We start from the raw sequence: 11,707 nt of genomic DNA, 5'->3' as shown, positions 1-11,707 counted from the left end.
ATGTAACTTGACCACAAGGTACCTTTTCGTTACATACAAATTATTGGTCTTTTTTAAGATTATTATGACGAAGAACTAATTAAATTGGGGGCAGTTTAATGTAAATTAATATTTTCTATTCATAAAAGATAAACTATAATATGATTGATATTTTGTAGTGATGTATTATTAGATTTATTTCCATAAGGTACCTTTTCGTAAATGTATGGAGCAAATACTGTTATTGTTATGTAAGTTTAAAGTGGCATAAGGGGTTAAATATAGTATTTAGTTGGGGTTTTAGGATTTATTTCATTTGAATGACAGAATTTCTTTCATATGTGCTCAGAAAAATTGATTGTGTGTCACATTAAAAGTAAAAATATTCAATTTTGTGATTTTATATGAAAAAGTCAGAAAATACATTTTCACCTCTAAATCGGTATTGTTTTTTGCTTAAATTGTCTGTCAGTGTCGTTTTCTAATAGATAAAATTTAAATCTTGAGAGCTCATTGCAATCAATCGTGAAAATGAAATAAAACTTTATTTTCAAGAGATTGGTTAGTATACACATAAATCAGTCGATATCAAAAGTTTATATTTGCATTACAGAACAAGTCGCAATATTTTTTTAATCTCAGATATATAAGGCATTATTATTTGTAGTCAACTATGTAACTTACTTCAGGAACATAGTTTTTTAGGCGGCTAAACTTAAAACTTCTCTATCGTAAAGTTGCTCATTTCACAACATTATTTTCAAAAAATCATATCTCTGTAACTACGCAACCTAGAAGGTTGATCTTTTGTGTTATCGATAGCTTATTTATTGTAGATTACTGGGGTATGCATAACTCCATACCCGCCATAAGGTACCTTTGACCGTGGGACGTCACATATAGGCAAAATATTACACTAGTCATTTTGCGTTCTAGACCATCCGCGAATAACTCTTACCTATCATTCTCGTAGGTAGTCTGCTAAAAACATAGGAATCTTAGTTTTTTCTAAGTACCATATGAAATTTGTTAAAACAATATTTAATATACCTTAGGCGTAAAAAGGACAGACAGACACAAATTTAGAAATGTATGAAACATTAGTAGGCATAAATCATGGTATAATAATATACTCCGCCTGGTACTCCATTCCCGTCTTTTCTAGGTCACCTAACTGACACGGGCTTACGTCATCATGCGACAGCGCTATATGATAATATGCGATAGCGCTATATATAGCGGCCATGTTGTTGTGACGTAGCCCCGTGTCACTCTGGGAATGGAAGACCATGTTTTATTAGACTATGGGCATAAATGAACTAGATAACATTAAAACATCTTAGTACTTGAAATTGACCATCAATAATTTTGTAGGTACACGCAAACATGCTTACAGCACGAAATCTATAAAGTAAACTAGTCATACGTGCCAATAATCTGCAGTGCCTACCTACAGTTTATTATGAATGAAGAATGTCCCTATTTACATATAAAGACCTTCAAACTAGCAAAAGTACATAATCTTAAAACTAAAAAGTACAAAACGTTATGGCTGTGCTGTGATGCATTACGCAACCCCGCAGTGTCAGGGAGCCGTAGCTAGACACGACCCTTCGGCCAAAACTAGGGCATTGGTGGCATAGGACATTCTGTTATGTTGGGATACTTTTGTTATGTAGATCGAACGCATAGTGCTGGAATATGCCCTCATAGGCCATGTGAACAGTTCCAAATCAACGTCTCAATTCTCGAAGAACTTGGTATTAAAAAGCGTCTTTTTTCCGTCGTCAAGTGTCATATTCTCACTTTCTGTGGACATATTACACGTCGAGACGATACATCTATGGAACGACTTGTAGTGCAAGGAAAAGTCGAAGACACAAGGCGCGGTAGGTCTTCAATGTGTTAGTCAGACCTAGTCAAAAATGCATTGTGAAGCTTGCCACCGGCCCTGATTTGACGACCACGACCACTCTGACAAGAGTGTGACGACAAAGAAGAAGAAGGCCATGTAAATGAGTAGTAATTTTTTTAGGAGTTACACAGTCAGTTACTGAGCTATTGTAGTAAACTGATTCGATCCAGCCATTTTTTTTAGTAAACAGGTGATGGGGTAAGATTGATAATCGACAAGCCGACGACGACAATACCACATATCAGGCCAATTCTAATGTAATTACACTGACATCATAATGATATAATTTAGTTATCGTGCGTTTCGCTCTCACTAAGACACTTACGAACGAAATTATGTAGGAACATCATATAGATATAATTCTGATGTCAGTGTACGTTTGGATTGACCTGTATGACAAATTTGCTTGAAGCACACGACTACGTATGTCAAATGGGGTTGACCACCGAGCGACGGAGCACAATTAAGTGACAGTTGGGAAAATATTGTCAGCGTTAAAAGTATTATCTGAGCGTTTTCCAAAAAAAGTGTACATTTCATTCATGTCTTCAAAATATTGACTTAATGGGCTCATTTTACTCAGAATCATTTGTAATACATTCACGCCTCATACATGAAAAAATGTGTCCAAAGATTTCCTTTCCAGATCGTCACATTCTTGTATGAAATTTTTTTTTATTTGTATGAACGTGACGCACTGGAAAAACATTTTTTCATACAAAATTCTGGAAAACATTTTTTCAGGTATGAGACGTGAATGTACAAATGATTCTGAGTAAAATGAGCCCAAGAAGTCAATATTTTGAAGACATGAATGAAATGTACACTTTTTTTGGAAAACGCTCATCTACACGTGTTTCAGAATTATTAAGGACTTTCTGCCTTGCCTTCCCATGTTTCCATCTTACCCCAACGTACCTTATAACGTATTGTCAATTATAATCTCTTTATATTTATAATTCATGTTGTCATATCTTCGGAACCCTTAAATAACTAAGTACCGTAAAACGGGGTCAACAGAAATCGCGGGGTGAATAGAGAAATTTTGAACTTTTTCTTTCAAGTTGTTATATTTAAAAACGTACATCTCTAAAATTAGATTTTTTGGAATGCGTATATAGTAGACTATTTATTCTCTACATTGATACGAAAAGAACTTAATCAAACTGCCTAAAAGTTAGATTTTTTTGACTCTAAAGTAAGGTCCGAGGTAAGAAATGAAGCCTGTCTGAACTTTGTTCTAGCGCTAAATGTTTTGACATTAACTAAGTAAAAGTTAGCTAACCTGGTAATATAGTATCTGTAGTACCTAAATAATAAATAATATCACTAATTTTCTCTATAATAAAGCATTTTTTTGCATAAAACCAATAACAAGCAAATTTACGTGATAAAGGGGTCAGTGGACACGCATATGGGGTGAACAGTTACGCCATAGGGGGTGATTAGATACAACAAAGGGGTGTAAAGACACGCCATGGGGGTTAAAAGACACGAAAAAATATTTTGTGTCAAATAGCTGTTTAACAGATATATACCTATACCAATAGAGTATCCACATAATAATGACCAAATTCGATGCCTATGACAACTAAAACTTAATATTTCTATTCACCCCTTTCTTGTGTCTATCGACCCCGTTTTAAGGATACGGAGAAAACAGGTAGTTTTCTTTGATTTTCTCTGAATTGGGTTGGTAAAAATTTATTTCACAAATGCAAAATTGAAGAACTAACCAAGACTCAAAAATGATATCAAAATTATTACTTTTATCATTTGGATTATTGGCGAAAATCGTCCTTGAAGTTGAAAATCGTGTCTTTTCACCCCGTTTTACGGTACCTACGAGTATTTAATAATGAGAAAATACTTTGCTGCTACAAAGTATGTTATTCATGAATGGCGTCGTAAAATAAATTGTGGCGTGCATGGATGTAGGCCAGAGATAATTTTACAAGATCGATCAGACATTTAACTACGAATCCATCACTGCATAAGACCACTATACTGCCAGTGTAGGCACTTTAACCTTCTTACGACCGACGTCCTACACGTAATACATAAGCCCCAAGTTACTTTTGACCTCTGTCATCAATTTGATAGAGTTACATTTAAGCTGGCAAATTTTGAAACCCGGTCGGCTTTAGGATATTTTTAAAATGAAGAATTTTCTTTGTTTCATCATTCTTATAGTGATCTATTATAGTCGTTCTGTTGTTGGTTCAGATAACGTCTTCGAAAGCAATTCTAAGAAATTAGATTTTCCTAAAGTTTTTTACAAAGAGAATCGTGGAAGCATTGGTGATATTTTGCTAAACAGTAGATTTGACCATGGTTACGACGATGGCCAGGGGATATTTGGAAAGGGTAATTATAAGTTTGCATTTGACGAAGGAAATCCTGGTAAGTTTTTTTTTGTAAAATTTAGATTTCTTACAATGAAATAATTAGTCCACTATGGTCCACAATTTAATTTGGTAATTACTAGGAAGTAACAATAATAATATGATCTTGGACTCAGGGTACACATAGTCCGCCGATTCCTCTCTCTGCAGCCCTGACCACCGGCAGCTTGGGCCTTGCCCCGCTGCTGGTGACACCTAGGTTAGGTTTTTTATAAGGTGTTTATATGTATTTATTATTGTTTTGTAAGTGTTTTTATACTTTACTTTTATATTCATATTATAAATCACCTAGCCAGCTAGCTAGCTAGTTGAAATAAATAAAGAGATAATAATATGATAATCTTCTTTTTGATTTTGTTCGAGTTGTTTCTTCTATGAAAATATCTATACATACAAGAACGATATGTAAATAATTGTCACGACTAAAAAAGGATATTCGAGTTACTTTTAGACTATATGGGTCGTGGTTTTCCGGTACTAACGATTTCTGAAAGCATATTACCTAAGTTTTTTTTTCAGATATCCACGGAATTATAGAACGTCCATGCCAAGTATACGACACCTTCTGTATTCGCAAGTTCTTCGCAGAACACTCCAAGTGCAAGATATCGGGAAGGAGACTCCCTGATCCATTTTTCCGGGCACAAGCTGGTTATCAGTATGCGAGTGCTAATATATCAGTTACTGCTGTTAACGGAATATATAATGGCATAAGTAATGCTAGAGTGGAAGAATTTTAGTAAGTTTATTATGATTGTATCTTTGTAATACCAGTAATACCTTTAAACGAGCAATTCTTGTTTATTTATTTAAGAATATATATATGTATATATATGTATATATATATATATATATATATATTTCAGGGATCTCGAAAACGGCTCTAACTATTTCGATGGAATTTGCTATATGGGGGTTTTCGGGGGCGATAAATGGATCTTAGGTCTTACCAGGTACCTCTTACCTATCACTGGGAAAACGCGCATTTTTGAGTTTTTGTATGTTTTCCGAGCAAAGCTCCGTTCCAGAAATTGGTATTTATGAGATATTTTATGACAGATAGATACATGTTGGTCCAAAATTACGTTGACATTTTTATTCAAAGTACATAGTGTTGATCCTTTTAACAAGACGTTACGCATTTAATCTCATTTGATTTACTTATTTTGAAGGTACTCGGACTAATCACATTTTTTATTTCAGTATCAACAAAGTAACAGACAACTTGGTTATTGCTTTCTTTTTCGACGATGTCTCAATAATATCCAACAACACAAACGCAAAATTTTACCTGAGAGGACGAGAACCGGAAGTTCACACAGACTTCGCTAGTTTGGATTTTAGTAATATTTTTTTATTATATTTAAAAATCACTATTTACTGTATTACTGCTTCAAAGTAAAGATACCGTTCGGTTTGAGACTGCACCAGCAATACTGCTGCAGTCGACTGCATTACTGCAAGAATTGTCAAAAAGGTAATGCTATCGAGAAATTTACCTACATATAGAGCTAGACCAAGAAAAGTCTGCAACGATTTTTATAGCACACGCAGTACAAGTGTTATTTTAAACGTCAAACTTCTATGAAATGACGACGTATAAATAACACTTGCACTGCGAGTGCTATCAAAATTGTTGCAGACTTTTCTTGGTCTAACTATTAAATTTGAAGTTTTGCAGCGGTAGCGCTGCAAGGTGGTATGTAGATTACTGCCGCAAGTGTTAAAATCGATGTTGCTGTACGGATTTTTGACATAATTTGGAGCAGTAATGTCGCGCTGCAATACTGCAGTAGTACTGATGCAGTCTGAATTTGAACGGTACCTTTAGTCAAATTTTATAGGAAACGACAGTTAAATAAACTTTTTTGAGGTTCCGTACCCAAAGGGTAAAAACGGGACCCTATTACTAAGACTCCGCTGCCCGTCTGTTCGTCTGTCTGTCACCAGGCTGTATCTCATGAACCGTGATAGCTAGGCAGTTGAAATTTTCACAAATGATGTACATTTTGCTGTTGCCGCTATAACAACAAATACTAAAAACAGAATATAATAAATATTTAAGTGGGGCTCCTATATAACAAGCGTGATGTTTTTGCCGTTTTTGCGTAATGGTACGAAACCCTTCGTGCGCGAGTCCGACTCGCACTTGGCCGGTTCTTTTAGGGTTAATATTACGCACATTAAACTTTTGCTTTTAAGACAATGGATTTAATTTGTGATATTTTTAGGGGAAACATCCGTTACGATGATCATACCGGGAATAAAAAATCTAAGGTTGGACAGAGCCGAGATATTCTCAGTAAATCTTATTGCTCCGTTTACAGCTGGACCGCGTATAGGTTTGAGTTCAGGTTGGTTAACTTTGAGGTCGATTCTTATTATAATTTGTTTTGATACGACCACGGCTTACAGTGCACCTCACTAGGGAATGTAAACCGGTTTTTAATTGTATGTAAAACCGGTTATTAACAGAAATTTCATACAAATAAAAACCGGTTTACATTCCATACATCTCACGCGCACCAATAGCGAAATGCCCAATGACACGAGTCCATGACACGCGCTCGCGATTCAGCGTGAGCGATTCCAAACCGCGTATCAAAACCTTTTTGATTAATGTGTGACGACGTGTCTGGCCTAGTGGGTAGTGAACCTGCCTATGAAGCCGATAATCCCGGGTTCAAATCCTGGTAAGGGCATTTATTTGTACAATGAGCACAGATATTTGTTCCTGAGTCTTGGCTGTTTTCCATGTATTTATAATATTTATATATTAGGTAAGTATATCGTTGTCTAAGTAGGGACCCACAACACGAGCCTGAGTTTACTGTGGGGCTTACTGCCTGATTCGAGCTTTAAGATACGTTAAAAATTTGTTAAGTCAATTGACGAACCGGGAAGTTGACATACTGGGAAACGGACGAACAGAGACTGACTAGAGGAACGGGTAATAGGACGAACTGAGCAATTGACGAAATGGGAATTAGACGAACGGAGCAACTGACGAACCATGATATTGACGAACTGAGAAATGGACGAACGCAGACCGACTAGACGAACGGAGAATCGGACGAATGGTGCAGAATTGGATACGACATGGGTCGGATACCTATGTCAGTGTCAAAAGTGACGTTTCTTCAAAAAAGTTCGAATCAGGCCGTTAGGTAGTCAATTTGTGTGATTATTATGTCTTATAATATTTATTTATTATTTATATGTTACAAATTTGTTACTTATCAATCTAGATAGAAAAATTAGGTAGTGTTTAAGTTAAATGTTTTTTTTTAATCTTATTTGAATGTTTTCAGATCCTGAAGTTGTAGCCATGTTTTTATATTTGGGGACTGTGGGCATTCCAGTAGAAATATTCGAGGAAATAAGCACGGAAGGCGTGTTCTTCGCCACTACCTACTTGCAATACAACATTTGCGATTTCGGTCTTAAAGTTTTGTAATTTTCTTTTTATTACAAACTTGTCATTCTGGTAGAGAATGCCGTGTAGCATTAAGTCCGCCTTTTGTCATTGTATATTTTTTTACTGTGCAATAAAGTTTAAATAAAATTAATTAATTATTTAGTTTAAAATAATTTATTTTTCCAATTTTAACTTTCCTAATAATAATTTTAATTTTCTTAGAGTAGAGTACTGGATCCCCGTTCCGGGTCATTTTTGGTGCAGAGGTCCATCGAGATTCAGCGCGGTAATGCGGCGAGCGTTTTGGGCACCTTTGCGCCTGGGATGACGCGGGTGGGATTTTTGACTGACTGCTTGTTTTTGATTTGTGTTTGTGTTTTTTATAATATTTTTTTCTGTTAAGTAATTTGTAGAAAAGTAGTTATTATGTGATGTTTTTTTTTATAATTAATGTAATGTTTTAAATTGAATCTTTAATTCTATTTTAATTTTTGACAATGTTCTTAACATGCTTTATTAATTCATCTTATACTGTGTTTATTTGTTAATCACCACGCCTTACACGTTGAAACAAGCAAGTATAGCTTGTATTGTATACGTCCATGTTTTCGTGATACGCGACTACGTCTAGTTATGTACATGCTACCGACAGCTACATCAAAACAACAAGACATCGTCACCTAACCTGGACAATTGTACGGTGATAACAACGGACGTACACAAGCGACCTAATGATCTTATAGTAGATATCTTATAGGCAATAGAGAGTACTCTCTCCAGGTAGGTGTTATGCCTGGGGACAGAAGTCCACTGAGAGGTACCTAGTCAGAAGGAGTATATATAGTAATTGACATTAGAAACTCCGTAAGCGCGATGTAGGTTTCAAACTAATTCCATTGTAGCTCCTTATCGCCATCTATTAGATTATTGTGGCACGACGTCGATCACAATCTCGTTGAACCACCCTTAAATTGCAAAGTGAGATTGGTCAACCCTACCGAAGACAAGCAAAATGAAGAATTTACACACACGTTGCCGTACCTAGCAATTCTTTTGCAATTATTCGCGAAAGGAATGCTGGTAATGCATTTGTAAGATTTGGACGCAGCTGATATTTTATGCATCATATTATCTCGAATTTGTTCAGATCATTTTTATGGCCTTTCGGCCAAATAATATTGCGCATGAATAATCATATTTCGCTTCTATTATCTTTTCGTGATTAATCCTATATTCCTCATGAATTACGTATCTTCATCAGCAACATTGTTGCATTTATTTATTTTAATTGAGTCGCTTAACTTCAAACTCGGGTAAATCCATCTGTCAGATTATGCGATGGTAATAGGATATATATCATATACCAGAGTTTGTAGTTAAGCGACACAATTGTAAAACATTGCTATTAGAGTTACATAGTCAGCTAGAACGCTTCTTTTTTTAGGGTTTCGTATTCACCTAGAAACCCTTATAGTTTCGCCATGTCTGTCTGTATGTCTGTCCAAGGCTTGGCTCCGTGATCGTTAGTGCTAAAAAGCTGTAATTTGGCATGGATACATAAATCGTGCATTGCGACAGTACGGTAAATAAAAACTACAAAAAGATTTTTTAGTGTAACTCCCATACAAAATGATTTTTATTGAAACTTTTTCGCTTTGTCTGAATAGTGTGGGGGTAGTTTTTGGCGTGGCCTATTGACGCTTTCAAAACCAGAGGAGTCACATGCGTACAGCTGGACTGGACCTTAAATGCCAGGACACACCAGAGGGCCACGTCAATCGTGCTAGGTACGAGTATGCAACTGATTCTAGTACGAGTGACAGAGAGAGGAAGCGTTCTGCCTCACTACGGATAAATAAATAGTTTTACAACACACCAGCTGGTAAAGGCTCTCTTGATTCTTCAAAAACTGATAATAAAATTGCATTTTATTCACATGTTAGGCAATACTTTGACTCCCACCAAATGCAAATTTTGAGTTCTTTTTTTATGTTTGCCGGTAGAATTGACTTTTAAATGATGATTTTGAATGATAAACATTAATTTAGAATCAATCGATTCTTTTTTCTAGTCTCGAATCTCGAATCTGTTTAGATTTTGTTTGATATTTTACTGTTAGTATTTTCCTTGTGTTGGTGTGGTGAAAAATTTGTATTTTACTCAGTGGCAAAATTTGTGTCACCCTCGTACCCTACCTTGAAACCATCGCAATGCTCAGGATTCCACTTTTCGAACTTTCAGTTTTTTAATCTTTCGCTTGGTCGGGTACCAATATTAGCACGAGAGGTTAAACAATAACTTTGCCCCCTTGTAAAACAAATAACTATTTTTTATTAAAATTATTAATATTTCAAAAAAATTAATAGGCTTTAAGGTTAAATATTGAAAATAATAATGATAGAACTACGACCAATAAAACGAAGCACAAAAAACATGTTTTGATTTATCTTTTTGACGTGATGACGTCTTATAAATCGATGAACACCGGTAGCATGCACGAAAAAGTGTCACGTTGTGGACAGATCTCCATGGTAACGTTGTGGATAGATCTCCATGGTAACTTTACGTAATGTACTTAATGGTAATGTTTTCTTATGAAGTTATTACGCAAAATTATGCTCCGTAAACCGACATTACAGACAACCATTTTTTTGAAGTGAAAACTTCTATAGCGGCGCTGGGCACTTTTTGAGGTGGGGAAAAAATTATGAACTCGAGACAGCGTAAGGCGATCACGTGACCGTAAGATTTAGATGGCCACTCATTTAGATGGCATTTAAATCAATAAAGAAAACTCAATGACTTTACATGAAAAAGGTTCTAATCTTGTACGGGTTGAAATACGAGGATCTCACAGTTACATTCTAACTTTATATCACTCAAATATAATTCAATAAAGCTACATCTTGATGAAATCGCTAATAAAAGTGAACTCTAGTACTGGTGAATAAAACTCAAAATATCATGACCAAATATATTTAGATGCGAGGTCTGCAAGGTAGCTTTACAATTTCTATTCGAATTTTAAACAATTAACGCTACAAATTTGAATTTCGAATTTTAAACAAGCTCACTGACCAGCAATTTCGGAACTTAAGTTTTTCAATAGAAAGGAGGATGGGTCAATTATATATAGTGCTGCAGACATTTTGGACTAGTCATTGAGTTTTCACTTCTGTCGGCATTCCCGGAGTGCAACCCGTTGTTTTTTTTTTATTATATTCGTTGAAACCGAATGCGTTACCTCTATTTATCGGCTCAGTCTTCAAACGATATAATTATGTTGTAATCAAAATGCCTTACGTTACTTTGTTGTAGTATCATGAATTATCTTTTTTGGTCAGAAATTAAATGCACGCCAGATTGTTTACGAATAGAGTAGATAACTACAAATAGTTCAGTACATAAATCACTCTGCCTCCGTAGGAAGTGGACACTTAGTTTTAAAATGAAGCATTTTCTTAGTTTCATTTTTGTTATTTATTTTACTCAAAATCCTGTTCTTGGTTCAGACGATGTATTTGATTTAAATTTAAAGGAATTAAATTTTCCTGAAGGATTTTACATAAATGAGAATCCTGGTAACATAGGTGATGTTTTGCTTAACAAGAAATTTGACAATAGACAAAACGAAGGTCGAGGCATATTTGGAAGAAATGAACACAAGTTTGAATTTGACGAAGGAAATCCTGGTAAGTTTTTCTCGACCGTCCAGTGGCGCCCTCTTTAGGGAATTGTCGTTTCTAATATACCAATTAATTTATGTAAAAGTAACTATAATTATTACTATTGTTATGTAATGATTCCCCAATGTTTGCTATATAATTGATAAAGCCCAAAATCTGAGAAAGCGGAATTGGATTCGGTGTAACTTTGTGTATATGATAATTTTAGCAAACACGTTCACAGCTGGACATGTTAAAGAGAATTTTATTTTAATATTCCAGATATCCATGGAATTATAGAGCGTCCATGCCAAGTATACGACAC

General features: G+C 35.3%; 1 protein-coding gene across 1 annotated transcript; it reads left to right on the top strand.

Annotated features, from left to right (window-relative positions):
- The first annotated feature begins 1,067 nt into the window (after nt 1-1,067).
- Nucleotides 1,068-7,759, top strand: LOC134795162 (uncharacterized). The gene is made up of 6 exons (XM_063766993.1): nt 1,068-1,098; nt 4,121-4,297; nt 4,819-5,038; nt 5,503-5,642; nt 6,531-6,653; nt 7,611-7,759. The coding sequence occupies exons 1-6, from the start codon at nt 1,068-1,070 to the stop codon at nt 7,754-7,756; spliced, it is 837 nt and encodes a 278-aa protein (XP_063623063.1). The 3' UTR covers nt 7,757-7,759.
- The last annotated feature ends 3,948 nt before the right edge of the window (nt 7,760-11,707 follow it).

The sequence above is a fragment of the Cydia splendana genome, chromosome 11 (assembly GCF_910591565.1).
Source record: "Cydia splendana chromosome 11, ilCydSple1.2, whole genome shotgun sequence".
NCBI lineage: Eukaryota > Metazoa > Arthropoda > Insecta > Lepidoptera > Tortricidae > Cydia > Cydia splendana.
Note: the sequence above shows the minus strand (reverse complement) of the source record. Positions and strands in the feature narration are given on the sequence as shown.

Coding starts and splice junctions, on each gene's coding strand:
- LOC134795162 (XM_063766993.1), top strand. CDS start 1,068: ATGTATGAAACATTAGTAGGCATAAATCATG. Junction 1,099..4,120: donor ATTAGTAGGCATAAATCATG/GTATAATAATAT, acceptor TTGTTGGTTCAG/ATAACGTCTTCGAAAGCAAT. Junction 4,298..4,818: donor ATTTGACGAAGGAAATCCTG/GTAAGTTTTTTT, acceptor TTTTTTTTTCAG/ATATCCACGGAATTATAGAA.